The 14,792-nt window shown below is 48.8% G+C and overlaps 1 protein-coding gene across 4 annotated transcripts in view; it reads right to left on the bottom strand.

The window, feature by feature from the left end:
* Abr (ABR activator of RhoGEF and GTPase) overlaps window positions 1-14,792 on the bottom strand; it is a 203,887-nt gene that overhangs the window by 121,004 nt on the left and 68,091 nt on the right. The window contains exon 1 of one of the 4 annotated variants that reach the window (XM_076542917.1): window positions 19-263. The exons of the other annotated variants lie outside the window; for them this stretch is intronic. Coding sequence (XP_076399032.1) covers window positions 19-22 — 4 coding nt within the window. The 5' untranslated portion in view covers window positions 23-263. Of the gene's footprint in view, window positions 1-18; window positions 264-14,792 lie in introns of those variants that run through there. 4 annotated transcript variants of the gene reach the window in all.

Genomic DNA, 14,792 nt, shown 5'->3' on the forward strand with positions numbered 1-14,792 from the left:
CAGCCTCCGGGTGCCTACCCATAGATGCAGGGCTCACCCTCCCTCGTAGGCCAGCCAGTGCGAATGCCTCCAGTGCCAGGAATGTCTCCTCCTTCCAGTGGCCCGGCTCTCTTTCCCACCTAGTCCTCGGAGCTCTCCCACCTGCGGCATTCAGGGCATCTGCCCAATCAGTAGCTGGGCTTCACACAAACAGGCCCTGCCCTGGGACCTGCACCCTGGCAGAGGCCTGCCCCGGGGCGCCCCACTGCAACCTCCCGGCGATCACCCTGACAGATGCGGGAAGTGATTAGCTGTGGGAGCCTCTGGGGAGAAGCCTTCACCATGGGATGCCCAGTAACGCGTCCTGTGGGGACTTCCAGGACTACAGAGAGGTAGAAAACTGCGGGCCGTGGCTTCCAACAAACATCTCCAGGGCAGATCTGAAAGGCCCAGGAATAAACCTGTATATCTGTGCTCAAGGAATTTTGTTTTGTTTTGTTTTGTTTCAGTCCTCTCTCTCTCTCTCTCTGGCCTAACTGGTCTCAAATCTAATGTCCTCTGCCATAGCCCCCCAAAGGGGACACGATAGGTAGTCAACTGATTTTCTGTTTTGTTTTCTTGTACTGGGATCAAACCCTGGACCCTGGGCACACGAGGCAAGCACTTCCCCCAATCAACTGATTTCTGACCAGAGTGCCAAATCTACTCAATAGGGAAAGAACAGTCTTCAACAAACGGTGCCGCACAACCTCACAACTGGATGACCAAATGCAAGAGAGTGAAGCGGAACTCACTTCAAAACTGAACTCTGGGGCCATCAATCAAGGTGGCTCGGCTAGTAAAGGAACCTGCCATGCGAGTTTGGTAACCCAAGTTCAACCCCTGGGACCCATGTGAAAGTGGAAGGAGAGAACCCCACAAAGTTGTCCTCTGTCTCACACACACTACTGTAACATATATGTGCTCATACATGTGTACACACAATAATGATAATTTTAAAAATGTAACTCAGGCCAGGCGGTGGTGGTGCATGCCTTTAATCCCAGCACTCGGGAGGCAGAGCCAAGTGAATCTCTGTGAGTTCGTGAGGCTAGCCTGGTCTACAAAGTGAGTTCCAGGACAGCCAGGACTGTTACACTGAGAAACCTTATCTTGAAAAGCAAAAAAAAAAAAATAATAATAATAATTAAAGGGGGCCAGAAAGATGGCTCAGTGGTTAAGAACACTGGTTCTCTTCCAGAGGAGCTGGTTTTGGGACCCAGCACCCACATGGTGATTCACAACACTCTGTAACTCCAGTTCCAGAGGACCTGACACCCTCTTCTGGCCTCTAGGCATACATGTGGTGCACAGACATAAATGCATGCAAAACTTTCACACACATAAGTCAATAAATGAATTAGAGACCTACATTTAAAAGCTGAAGCTATGAAATACTTAGAAGAAAATCCAGAGATAGCTCTTCACAACCTTGGGGTTGGACAAAGGATTCTTAGATGATGAAATCAAAAGTATGGTTTGAATGAGAATGGTCCCCCTAGGCTGTATGTTTGAATGTTTGATTCCTAGCTGGTAGACTGTTTAGGAAGGATTAGAAGGTGTGGCCTTGGAGAAGTGTCCAAGTGTCACTGGGGTGAAGTTCGAGGTCTCAAAAGTCCATGCCATTTCCCTCCCCAGGCCCTCTCTCTGCCTCATGGTTGTCTCAAGATGTGAGCTCTCAACTACAGCTCCGGGGCCCTGCCTGCCTGCCGCCCATCTTCCTGCCTGCCTACCTGCTAGCTACCATGTTCTGAAACTGTAAGCAAGCCTCCAACTGAAAGCTGTATTTTATAAGTTGCCTTGGTCACGGTGACTCTTCACAGCAACAGGAAAGTAACTGACCAAAAGCAACAAAAGAAAATAGAGAACTGTAATCATCAAAGTTAAAATTTTTGTACATCAAGAAAGTTTGAAAAGGACATCCACGGAATGCAAATATCTAGAAACCATTTACCTGCCAAGAGTCTTGAATCTAGAACATCCAAAGAAATTTCACAATTCAACAATAAAAGACACCTAACCCAAGCGAAAACTGGGCAAAGGATCTATGATGTCCTTCTCCAAAAAGAGGAAGGGTCCTTCATTTCACTGACAGCTGTCCAATGTGCACTAAGTGTGCCAGGGTGGGTAGGTGCCAGGGTGGGTAGGTGCCAGGGTGGGTAGGTGCCAGGGTGGGTAGGTGTTAGGGGACAGGGACAGAACTGGGAAGCAAAGCAGACTCAATCCATGTGCTCATGACGGACAGAAATTAAATACATTCATTAGGCGCTCCAAATGGGTAGTGGCTCTTTTAGTTCCCAGTTCCCATGTGTCCTGGTTTAGTTTCTACCACTGAGATCAACATCATTACCAAAACAACCAGGTGAGGAAAGGGTTTATTTGACTTACATGTCCTGATCACAGTGGAACGCTGAGCAATAAGTCAGGACAGGAACTCAGGCAGAGGCAAAGGCAGCGAGCACAGAGGAAAGCTGCTCCCTGCCTTGCTTCCAGGCTCTCATGTTCAGCTTCCTTTCTTATACCTCCCAGGACCACCACCCGGGGGCTGCACTGTCCACACTGGGCGGGGCCCTTCCACCAAAACCAACAACCAAGAAAATGCCAGAGATATGCTTATGAGCCAATCCCATGCAGGCATTTGTCGTTCTTTTCTTTTCCTTTTCTTTCTTTCTTTCTTTCTTTCTTTCTTTCTTTCTTTCTTTCTTTCTTTCTTTCTTTCTCTCTCTCTCTCTCTCTCTCTCTCTCTCTCTTTCTTTCTTTCTTTCTCTTTTTTTTTTTTTTTTTTTGAGGCAGGGTTTCTTTGTGCAGTTCTGGCTGTTCTAGAACTAGCTCTGTAGACCAGGCTGGCCTCAAACTCAAGAGACTTGGCTGCCTTTGGCTCCAGAGCTAGGATTAAAGGTGTGCGCCACCGCCATACTCAGACATCTCTTTATTAAGGGTCCTTCTCCCAGGTGACTCTAGTATGTGTCAAGTTGACAAAACCTAACCAGCAAGTCACACCACTGATGCGGAAAAGAGCTCAAGATCACACAGCTATGAAGTTGTGTGGTGAGGACAGTCTGCTCTGAGGTCTGTATTCTGAACTATTACATGACCTTGAGCATTGTGATGACTGTTCTTGGTTGTCAACTTGACTGCATCTAGAATTAACTAAAACCCAAAGGGCTGTGCACACCTGTGAGTGTTCCCCCCCCCCACACACACACTTCTAATTCGGATCTTTGAGGTGGGAAGATCCACCTTTAATCTGGGCCACACCTTCTGTTGGCAGCCTGTATAAAGGACATGGAAGAAGGAAGCTTGCTCTCTTTGCCTGCTTGCTCTCACTCTTGATAGCAAATCTATTCCTTCACTGGCATTACAGCCGACTTCTTCAGGATTCCAGCATATGCTGAAGACCAGCTGAGACATCCAGCTTCAACAAGTGCTGGATTCTTGGACCTTCTGTGTAGACAGTGGTCTAGTTAGACCACAGTCTATAAACTATTCTAATAAATCTCTCTCTCTCTCTCTCTCTCTCTCTCTCTCTCTCTCTCTCTCTCTCTCTCTCTCTCACACACACACACACACACACACACACACACACACACTTCTGCTCCTTTAGAGAACCCCAACTATTACAAGCATTATCCAAAGTGACTCACTCTCTTGGGGACTGGGGAGCTTCTGGAAGCTGGGGATGGTTAAGTGGGCTTGAAGGTCCTCAAGCCAATACAAAGGGAAGGTGATGTACGGAATTTGGGAGATTCTGAGGTATAAGTGAAAGGGGTAGGGGGAATGACCAGGTGGGAGAGGACAGTAGACCACGTTCATGAAGCTCGGCGGAAGACAGATACCCACAGAGCAACAGAGAGCCATGAAACGGTTCACGGCTTTCCCCCCACACACACACTTTTTTGAAACAGGGTCTCAGGTAGCTCAGGCTGGCCTTGAACTAGCTTTGTAGCCAAGAATGACTCTGAACTTCTGATCTCCCTTGTCCCCACCTCCCAATCCCAAAGGCTGGAATTACAGGCATATTACTACTATGCCTGGCTCTCCCAAAAGAGAGGGGGTTTTAAAGGTTTTAAACAAGGACTAAGGAGAGTCTGATTTAAGGAAGCCATGAGAACTAAGAGAAGACAAAGGATGGGCAGCTGTGGCTAGCAGTGGAGGCTGGGGACAAATGATGACAACGTGTGTGCAGACAGAACGTGCCCCCATTCCATCCATGGCTGTAACCAGAACAGAGAGGACAGGGAGAGTCAGAATATTGGCCATGGCAGGTAGGAAAGGTGCCCACTGTGATACCCTGGTTCAACTCCACTTATGGGACCCTCTCTGAACCCTGTGGGGATCTAAATGAAGTTGTCACTTACCTGCAAAGATACAGGGCTGCATCGGAGAAGCAGAGACCAGTGGGAAAGAGCCCAGGCCTCTGCTCAAGGGGACAGCTTGGAGAACTGACTCTTTACGAAGGCAATCAACTCGGCCAGGCGGCTGCTCCCTCCACACAGGGTCACAGTGTCCTTTTTCTTTTCTTTTTCCCCTCCCTTGACTCTGGCTGGGTTAAGCTGTGGAAGCAGAGCTAGGCACTATACTAAAGCTTTCTATGAACTCTCACACTCAACCATCGTAAGGATTGTTCGCCCTGCTTCCTCAGAAGCCCATTTTGCAGACGCCTTAGCCCAGAAGCAAGAAGTCTGGTCAACTGGCTCACAAGAACCCGGCCAGTGAACTTCGGGCCGGGTTCCCACTGCCTCAGCCTGAACCCAGAATCTGCTTTTCTCCCCACCTCCACCGGGTGTTTGACATTTTGACCTCTCTCTGAGGAAGCCACCGTGTCCAGAGATACCCAGTAAAAAGTAGAGCCATTGCAGGTTCTGGTGCCCAGGTGGGCTCAAAAGGACAGCCCCTCATGCAGGCTTAACAACTGAGCTCACTTCACCGGTACACAGCCCCACGGAGTAGGCTTACTTACTGTTCCCATCTTAGGAAGAACCTGTGGCATACAGTCATCAAGCATCTCCTTTGAGTCACACTGCTGCTAAGTGGCCAAGTTAGAAGCTCGGGCATCTGGCTGCAGATGTGAGCCTGACTCCCTCTCTAACCTAAGTCGGTGCCGACACAGCACACACGCAGCTAACCTGTCTGGATAGAGTGGGGATGTGTGTGTCTGTGATCTCTCAGGTCATGGCAACTGCAAGGACAAGGCCACAACCAGAACACACTCAACAGGAGCAGGGAGCAGCCAAAGGTGACAGATGGAGGATGAAAATCTGCAGACATGTGGTCTCGCCTCAGTGGGTGGACAGACAGACAGCTGGTGAGACCAGCAGGACCATGGCCCGGCTTACCTGCCAGGCAGGGAACCAGAGCCACCAAGGCAGGCACATGATGCCTCCAGCGCTTTCACATAGCAGGGTGGCTCATTAGTGGACTGCACAGTCAATCTGGTAGGTCGCTTTCTGGAAGGGGCTGTAAAGGAATTTCTTCTTCTATGGCACTGGCCCTATCACTGAACGGTGCAAAATATCTTACCCGCTAGGGGAAGGTACTGGTTTGTAACACTTGCCCCATTCACATCAATATGAATACACTGAACATACACATGTACGTGGGAATACCATTAGCACTAATCAAGCTGTAGTTCATTCCTACTACAGAATTGACAATGAATAATTTAGAGCTATAGGCAAGAAAGACAAACCTAAAAAACAATCGCTTTTAAATTTCATTTTGTTTTGTTTTTCAAGACAGTTTTTCTGAGTAGCTCTATAAATTACAAGCAAAACTACATAGTTATATTATTTAACAATGTACAGCTAGGCACGGTGGTACACACCTTTACTCCCAGCGCTCAGGAGGCAGAGACAGGTAAAGCTCTGTGAGTTCAAGGACAGCCTAGTCTACACAGCAAGTTCCAGGCTGGTCAGAGCTACAGAGTGAGACCTTGTTATTAAAAGATATTTCCCCATGCATCGTAGCACAGGCCTTTAAACGCAGCACTCAGAAGGCAGAGGCTGGCAGATCTGAGTCTGAGGCCAGCCTGGTCTACCAAAGCAAGTTCCAGGATAGCCAGGGCTGTTACAGAGAGAAACCCTGTCTCAAAAAACCAAAACCAAAACAAACAAACAAACAATCTATGTAGGAAAATAAAGGTGAGGACGACTAACACAAAACTCAAGATAGTTAGCACCTCTGACTGCAGTGTGTGTAGGGCAGCACACTAGATAAAGAGATGCTGGACATCTTGACACCAGGACCTTAGGATGTGGCCTGATTTGGAAACAGGAACTTTCTAGTGGCAACAAAATTGACATAACATCCTGGGGGCAGCAGGCCTTACTGCAATGTGCCTTGTATCCTTCTACAAAAAAGAAATCCTAACACAGTAAGACACGGGGGAAGGGTGGGAGGAGACAAAGGTACCACATCTTGGTGGTTGTCTACAAAGACACTCAGCAACCGCCACAGGAAGGCAGCAGAGACTCTCGGCTCTCAGAAGGAACCAACCGTGCTGACGTCAACCTCGATCTCGAGCTTCTGCCCTGCAGAAAGGGCATATACCCACATCTTTCTGGCTCTAAGGAAAATGCTGAATCCATCCAGAACCACCCACCTTCTCTCCCTCCCTCCCTCCCTCCCTCTTGAAGTAATTCTTGTATCTCAGACACTATCGCAGAAGCTGCAGGTATGACAGAACCAAACAGACAAAATGCCCACCCTTCGGCACCAAGTTTACACAACCAACTCACAGGGGGTGTGAACACCAACCAGACTCCTGGGGGACGTTAGCAGATGACCGGGACAATGGCTGCCTTGTGGAGCCCACAGCCCGGCTAGTAAGCTACCATTCCCCACGAGACCGCAAAGGACTAACCACTCGGTAGTACCTGGCACTTCAAACGACTAAAGCTTAACAAGATGTGGGCTACAAGAAGGAAACCAGTTATACAACGGTCCCCTCTGGCAGGGGTGGGAAGCCGTGGAGACACTGTTGTTGGACGGAACTGTTGTTTACTTTCCAGCCTCCAGGGGGTGCTGCCGCCGAGAGAAGAGTGAAGGAGGTGGCCATGCTCCAGCCTTCTACAGACCCAGAGACACTGTCCCTTCTCAAGGACGCAGGACGGAGGCCCACAAAGTTCACCTGTCCAGCACTTTACCTGGGCTTTCCAGAGGCCCCAACAATCCACACATCAAGGCTTCTTTTAGACATCAAGGCTTTTTTAGAGCTGGGTTGAGGACACCCACTGGGTCCTCCCAACTACCCTCTCTGTCACCAGCTAGTACTATCCAATCCCCTCTGAGCCTGCAAACCAGCCATATGAGGGTCACTTCACTGATGAGAGAGCGTCATAAATACACCCTCTTGCTTGGGCTGGGCATAGTGGTACACACCTTTTTTTATTTGTTTGTTCGGTTTGGTTTTTCCAAGACAGGGGTTCACTGTGTTATGCAGCCTGACTGTCCTGGCTCTCACTCTATAGACCAGGCTGGCCTCAAACTCACTGAGAACCACCTTCCTCCAGCTAGTGGTGTGCACCTTTAATCTCAGCACTCAAGAGAGCAGGGGCAGGGAAACCTCTGTGAGACTGGGAGACAGAGATGGATAGAGAGGCAGGGAGGGAGGGAGAGAGAGGAAGAAAGGGGGAGAGAGGGAGGAAGGAGGAGAGAGGATGAGAGGGGGAGAGAGGGAGGGAGAGAACACACCAGTCTAACTTGCTTTATGCTGTTACTTGGACATCAAGTGGGCAAGCAGGGATTTCAATCTAGGCTTCGCAGCTGTGTGGTTTTTCTGTCCTTCACCTACAATCCTTCGGAGGTCAGAGGCACCTGAGTAGAAAGAGGATGTTTAAGCCTCCCTTGAGTCGAGCGCCTAGCCAGCACACATCACTAACACCAACAATCCCTTGCTCAGGAATAAAACAGTGCAGTCGACAGCAGCACACGTCACCACCTTGGCTGGTTTTCACACAGATCGAGACGCGTGGAGGTGGGTATTTGTGTCCCTGAAACTGGCATGGTGATGGGAAGAAGTTCAGCATGCATTTAATCTAGACAGGCTGGCTTCCTGGACCCACATCCTGTTCTCTTCCCACTTCCTCCCTGCAGCTCCACTGCATGCTACGGCTCCTTCCTGGAAGTCCTGACTTCATGGCCTCCATCTCCAGCTCTGGAAGCAGACTTGCGCTCATCCTGACCACACAGTGGTCTCAGTCCTTGTGTGAAGTCCCCAAACTCCCATCTAACTGGGCCACTTCCTTCCTGCTCACTCCCATGGATGAGGCAGTGAGTGACCGACCAGGTTAGGACCTGGCCTCCTGGTGGGTGGACCAGGACCCCCTGAATCTTCTGACAAACACTGAGGAGCTCCTTGGGGACCAGGGAGCAGGGCCGGGGGCAGGGAGAAAGGAGGATGGCAAGGGACTGGGAGCAGAAACATCTAGGAGGCCAGAGGCAGGAAAAGAGAGGACACCTTGGAATCTGGGTGTCAAGGCAGCCAGGGCTGACAGTGATATCTGAGGACTCTGAATTTTGCTAATCTTCAATCACTCTACATACTCACTTCATCTTTCTTTTTCTTTTGAGAATTTAATACATGAATATTGTATTGTATTTACAGCATCTCTACCCTTGCCTATGTAACTCATATCCATAATCGCACGCCCCCTCCTGCCCCCCCTCACGCCCCCCCCCCCTGCACATTGTTTGTTTGAGACAGGGTTTCTTCTCTCTGTAGCCTGGGCTCTCCTGGAACTCACTCTGTAGCCCAGGCTGGCCTGGAACTCAGAGATCCACCTGCCTCTGCCTCCCAAGTGCTGGGATTAAAGGCCTGCGCCACCACCATGCCCAGCTACAACTCATTTTTTTTTTTTTTTTAATTTTTAAAAATTTTCTGGGGCCGGGCGGTGGTGGCGCACGCCTTTAATCTCAGCACTCGGGAGGCAGAGCCAGGCGGATCTCTGTGAGTTCGAGGCCAGCCTGGACTACCAAGTGAGTTCCAGGAAAAGGCGCAAAGCTACACAGAGAAACCCTGTCTCGAAAAACCAAAAAAATTTTTCTGTGTATGGGTGTTTTATCTGCATGTCTGTCTGTATGCCATGTGCACACAGTGTTCACAGAAGCCAGAAGAGGATGTCGGATCCCCTGGAACTGGAGTTAAGATGGTTGTGAGCCACCATGCTAGGAACTGAACCTGGGTCCTGTATCAGAGATGTTCTTAACCCTGAGCCATGTCTGCAGCCCCTACAACCCGTTTCTTAAAGGGGGACATTTGTGTCCTGGAGAATTACTATGAGTTCCAGAAGGAAGCCATCACATAGTAGCACCAGTCTCTGTGAATCAGGAAGTCTGAAGCGGGGCAAGCATGAGGACTTGTCAGATTTCAGAGCAGCCTGGAGGTTCAGCCTGATGGGGATTCTCACTTCAGTGACACTCTCAGTAACACCCAGGGATGCGTGGAGTGTACTGCACCTGGGATAGGCTAGCACACGGCAGGTGTCTCCATGACAGTCAAGGGTGTTAGGTGGGAACATCATCTCCCATGTGGCTCCTTAGGCCAGGCTGTTCTTTCTCCATGTAAAGATCACAGGGAACCCAGGCAGTAAGTCACAGTCACACCTCCTTCTGGGAGCATGCAATGTATCACCTGCTTTGCAAAGCCCACCCCTGGAGGTTTCCATGTCCTTGACCTTGGAAAACAATGTAGTCTTTGAACTCCTGTAGTTGCGTAAACAAGACAGAACAATACAGCATCCTGGGTGAGAGCAAGAACACAAAATTGGGGATATAGCTCGGTGGTAGCACACCAGAGACCCTAAGCCCTAGGTTCTAGCCCCAGTACCACCCACCAAAAAAGAAAGGAAAAAAAAAGTAAAGAGCAAGGATTGCAGTTGGGCATGGTGGCCACACCTTTAATCCCAGCACTCGGGAGGCAGAGGCAGGTGGATCTCTGTGAGCTCAAGGCCAGCCTGGTCTACAAAGTGAGTTCCAGGACAGCCTGAGCTGTAACACATAGAAACCTTGTCTTGAAAACCAAAAACCCAAACCCCAAGGACTGCTTACCTTCTATGTCTCCCTCAGGAGTCTGTTTCCAGTAAAGGCATTCACACACATCTAGTCCCAGGCACCATGTGGGGCCCACAGCAAGTGCTAACTTGCTCAGCAATTTCCACTGGCACCTTTCCATAAATCTCATCATTATTTTTGTGTCAACTCTCCTAAAACAATCTCAATATTTCTATGACAACTTCCAGGTCCTTTTTTTTTTTTTTTTATCAGCTTGGTCTCTGGGCTTAAGGGGAGAATAGAACACAGGAGAAGGATCCTCAAAAAGTGTTATATTACATACCATTTAATCCAGTGGTAGGGATACCAGATTAAACGTGATATATCAGGGCACAGTAGAGCACCCCTTTAAGCCCACCACTCAGAAGGCAGGGGCAGGCAGATCTCTGCGTTTGAGACCAACCAGATACACAGCAAGTTCCAGGTCAGTCAGGGCTACATAGTGAGACACTGTCTATAAAAAGAACAAGGAGAGTGAGACAGACAGCTAAACAAATTTTGGATAAACTACAAGTAGATTTTTAGTATATATGCATGTCCCAAATTTTAACTTCTTTAACTTCTTTATTACTGTCTTAGCTTGCTTTCTATTGCTATGCTAAAACATTTTTACCAAGAGCAACTTGGGGAGGAAAAGGTTCATTTGGCTTACTCTTCAGTGTCCACCATTGAGGAAAGTCAGGCCAGGAACCTGGAGGCAGAAACTGAAGCAGAGACCATCCATGGAAGAACGCTGCTTACTGGCTCACTCTCCATGACTTACTCAGCTTGAATTTTATAGAACCCAGGACCGCGTGCGGGGTCCTTCTACAACAGAAGGCCTAGAAGCTGATTTGATGGAAGCATTTTCTCAATTCAGTTTTCCTTCTTCCCAGATGATTCCAATTTGTATTAAGTTGACAAAAAACAAAACAAACAAACAAACAAAAAACCCCAGTACATTACTGATCTGAAATTCTAATTTAACTGAGCACCCTAGGTAGGATTTTGCTTGTTTTTTGCTTTTGGCTTGTTTTCTGGTTTGGGGGTTTTGTTTGGTTGCTGCTACTGCTACTGTTATTTGGGTAAGGGAAAGTCTTGTTATGTTGCCAAGGTGGGTCTAGAACTCCTAACTCAAGGGATCCTCCTGTTTCAGCCTTCAGAATGGCTGGAACTACCAGCCTACCAGATTATAACATCCTGGAATGCTGAAGATCCAACCCAGTGCCTTGTATATACTGGGCAGGTTCTCTACCAATGAGCTACATAGCCAGCCCCTCTCTGCCCCTCTCCTCTTCCTTCTTTCTTCTTCTTCTTCCTCCTCCTCCTCCTTTTCCTCTTCCTTTTCCCTCCACTCCCCCTTCCAGGATCTCAATAATTTGCCCACACTGGCTTACAGGCACTACATGGTCTAGGTAGGCCTCAAGCTTGAAAGCATCTTATAGTTTTATTTGCTAAAAACTTCGGCAACCCTTTCCTGGACTTGCTAAAGTACCAATTATATATATTGTCTCTCCGCCCCCATTTTCTAGGCGAGGAAACAAAGCCCAAAGGAGTAGACAGTAGAGGAAACTGTCCCTCCAAGGCCCATGTGTGAGCGAATCAACAGTGCCCGCTCTCTCCAGAGGAGGGGACAGGCTGCAAGCAAAGAAGTGTGCCCCCAGGCTGCTCAACTCCTACATGGAGAGAGGGTGCTGCTGATGCCCCAAACCCGTCTATCAGGAAACCTCAGTAGTGGAGTAGCCAGGATGGTGCTCACAGCCCTTCTAAGGACATCCCTGCCAGGAGGCTGGGACCTGAGCACAGAAAGTCCAAAAGAAAACTCAGGAAGCCCCAGAGGAATTCCTGCAGCAAGTCCTGAAACTGTCGTTCCATGGTGGAGCTCTGCTCTAGAGCCTGGAGGGGTCAGCCCACCTCCTGACGCTGGCTCAGAATGAAGGCCCTGTCTGGCTTCTAGCCACCTTCACAGAGGGCCAGGCACACAGCTTCCCCAGGAGGCTCCACCTCTCCACCATCTCCAGGACCCACAGGAGCATTGCATTTCAGTCACTCTCAGCTCTATTTTTACTCAAAGGTGCCAAGAAACGACAAATGTTCAAAGCCAGACAACTGAGTCACCTGATTTCACCTCTCCCTGCAAGACCAAGGTCTGTGGTTGACTCTGACTGTGAGGAGAGACAGGGAAAGATTCTAGAAACTTCTGGAGGGCTTCTCTCTAGGACCAGGAATCTAGGTCTAGACCCCATCCCCCCAGTAAGTCACTGCTGAGGTGACCTTCAGCCTCAACTTGGCCTGACTCAGAAAGGTCCAAATGCACTCCTACAGGCCAAAGAGCAGAATTTGCAAAGCGCATGGTGGGTCTGAACCATGAGGTAAGAGGTCCCTACCGCGGATGGGGCAGCAGGAAAGGTTGTGCCGCAGATGAGTAGTCCCAGTCTCTGTACCCAGTCCCAGCTAAAAGGCCTAGAAGCAGCAGGAGCCAGGCTCCTGTGTCACTATAAGGAGTTGAGACCCTATCCTACAGGAACTGGGGAGCTGGGAGGTAAATCAGTCACTGGCTGAATGAGTGTTGGCATGGGTATTGGAATCTCGGTCCTTCTCACTCAGGTGGACATCAGAGGCATCACCCGAGGCTCTTTATAAATGTAGAACAGGAGGCTAAATCTGCAGGTGCTGAGTAAGAACGCTCACTTTCACAGGACACGCAGGTGATTAATAGCTTTGGTTAAGGCCAACCCTGAGTTACAGCCAGGACAGAAAGCGGGTCACTGATCTGGGCTCTGCAATCTTTTCCCAACTGCCCTCTGCTCTCCTGGGACCCAGCTCTCCCTCGCCCTGGCATCCTCCTCGATCAACAATTCTCTTGGATGCTCCTGTACTACAAAAGCAGATCTCAGTCTCCAGCATGCGCTTTTCTATCCCACCCCCAACCAATCACAAAGCGTTCCCAAACCTTCCACCTGCTCAGCTCAGGGCACACCTCCCAAAATATGACTGTAGGAGACCAAGAATATGCCATCCAAAATTTTTTTTTAACATTTATTTATTTATTATGTATGTGTACACACAGCAGTGGTACACCCTATGTCAAAACCAGTGTGTTAAGGTCAGAGGGTAACCTGCAGGAGTCAGTTCTCTCCTTCCACCAGGTGGGTCCCAGGGAATGAAACTCAGACTGGCTCCTCTGGCATGTTTTGAGCTCGTTACTCTAAGACAGCTCTGAAAAATTGTCATTTTAAAGTAAATTTACATCTGCAAAGGAGATCTACATTAGTCAAGTATCCGTGAGAGGAAGAGGACTGATCCTGATCCAGACAGTTATTACCGTCAGATGTTTTTTTATTACCCCAGATGTTCTAACACATAACAAAATAACCTGGATTCACTAAAAAAAAAACCCTCACCCCCACCCCTCCCATAGCTTGTGCTATCCCCAGAAGCCCCAGGTCTTACTCCTTTCTGTAGCTCAGGAATCTGTACTGACATGGGGGTGGGGAGACTGAGTTCAGGATCCCCAAGGGATCTGAAAATCCCTGGATGCCAAAACACTTTGTAAAAAAAAATGGCCTAAGAGGTAGTTACAGTTTGATCATTACAGGGCCTTCTCAAGGTCCTGGGTTTCAACCCAAGCATTACACAAAGTAAATAAGGCACAAGGAGGGGCTAGAGTTGTAGCCCAGCAATTAGGCTCATGTTCCATACTCTCAAGGCCCTAGGTTCAAGCCCTAGCCTACACCCTCTAAATGGTCGTTATGTTACATATAACACGGATATTGTATAATGGCCATTCTGCTGAATATTTTTTCATCTGTCGTTGTCTGAATCCCTGGATGTAGACGCCAGAGACAAAGAGGACCATATGCACACACTTCAACCATCTGAGCATTCAGAGGATCATATTCTGTGGGACTCATTGCATAGGCACCAAATTAAAGTCATTTTGCGCCTGTTCATCTGTCTCATGTCGTGAATTTGTAGCTTAGCCACAGAGCCCAGGATGGATAGAGGCAAGGGAAAAAGAGGAAAGGAAAGAATTAAACAGTTAAAGTATCCTGATCTCCAAATCTGGCTGGACAAGTCAAGGAGCTTTTCAAACACTGAATAAGGTTCTCCAGAAAGCCCCAGGCTCTGGGAACACGCAGAACAAATGCCCCCAGACAGACCTGGGCGGTGACCTAAGGAAGACATGGTAGGGGACGAACGGATGAGCTCCTTCGTTAAAAATGAACAGGAACAGTTGGCACTTTGGTGGGCAGGTGAAGGTTAAATGGGACATTGTTTGTCAAGTGCTGAGAATAGTGTCTAGCATCCTACAAATACAGCCTTTGTTACTCTCCATGGCTCTAAGGATAGAGTCTGGCAAAGAACCGCTAACTGACATGCAAGACAGTAGATAAGGAAGTGCTAAAGCATGTGGCTCAGAGCAAGCAGAGTTAGCATCTTATTAAGATGAGGACTACAGTCAGGCCAGGCAGGCATCCCAGAGGTAGCGATGACTGAGGTGAGGCAGGACACTGAGGAGTTCTCTAGAAGCACAGGTTTGCTGTGGGACAGTGAAGCGTCTCAATGGCTACAACATGAGGAGTGTGCCAAGATGCTGGGGAATCAGAGTGTAAAACAAGGGGGTCTCTAGGCACGGGGGAGGGGGATCTTAAAAGCAGTTTGGACCAGTTATGGCGGGAACAGAATGGCCCCACTGAATATTCTGAGAGACACAGAGGCAGATGGATGGAGCTTACTTCATT

This window comes from Peromyscus maniculatus, chromosome 8 (assembly GCF_049852395.1).
Source record: "Peromyscus maniculatus bairdii isolate BWxNUB_F1_BW_parent chromosome 8, HU_Pman_BW_mat_3.1, whole genome shotgun sequence".
Classification (NCBI taxonomy): domain Eukaryota; kingdom Metazoa; phylum Chordata; class Mammalia; order Rodentia; family Cricetidae; genus Peromyscus; species Peromyscus maniculatus.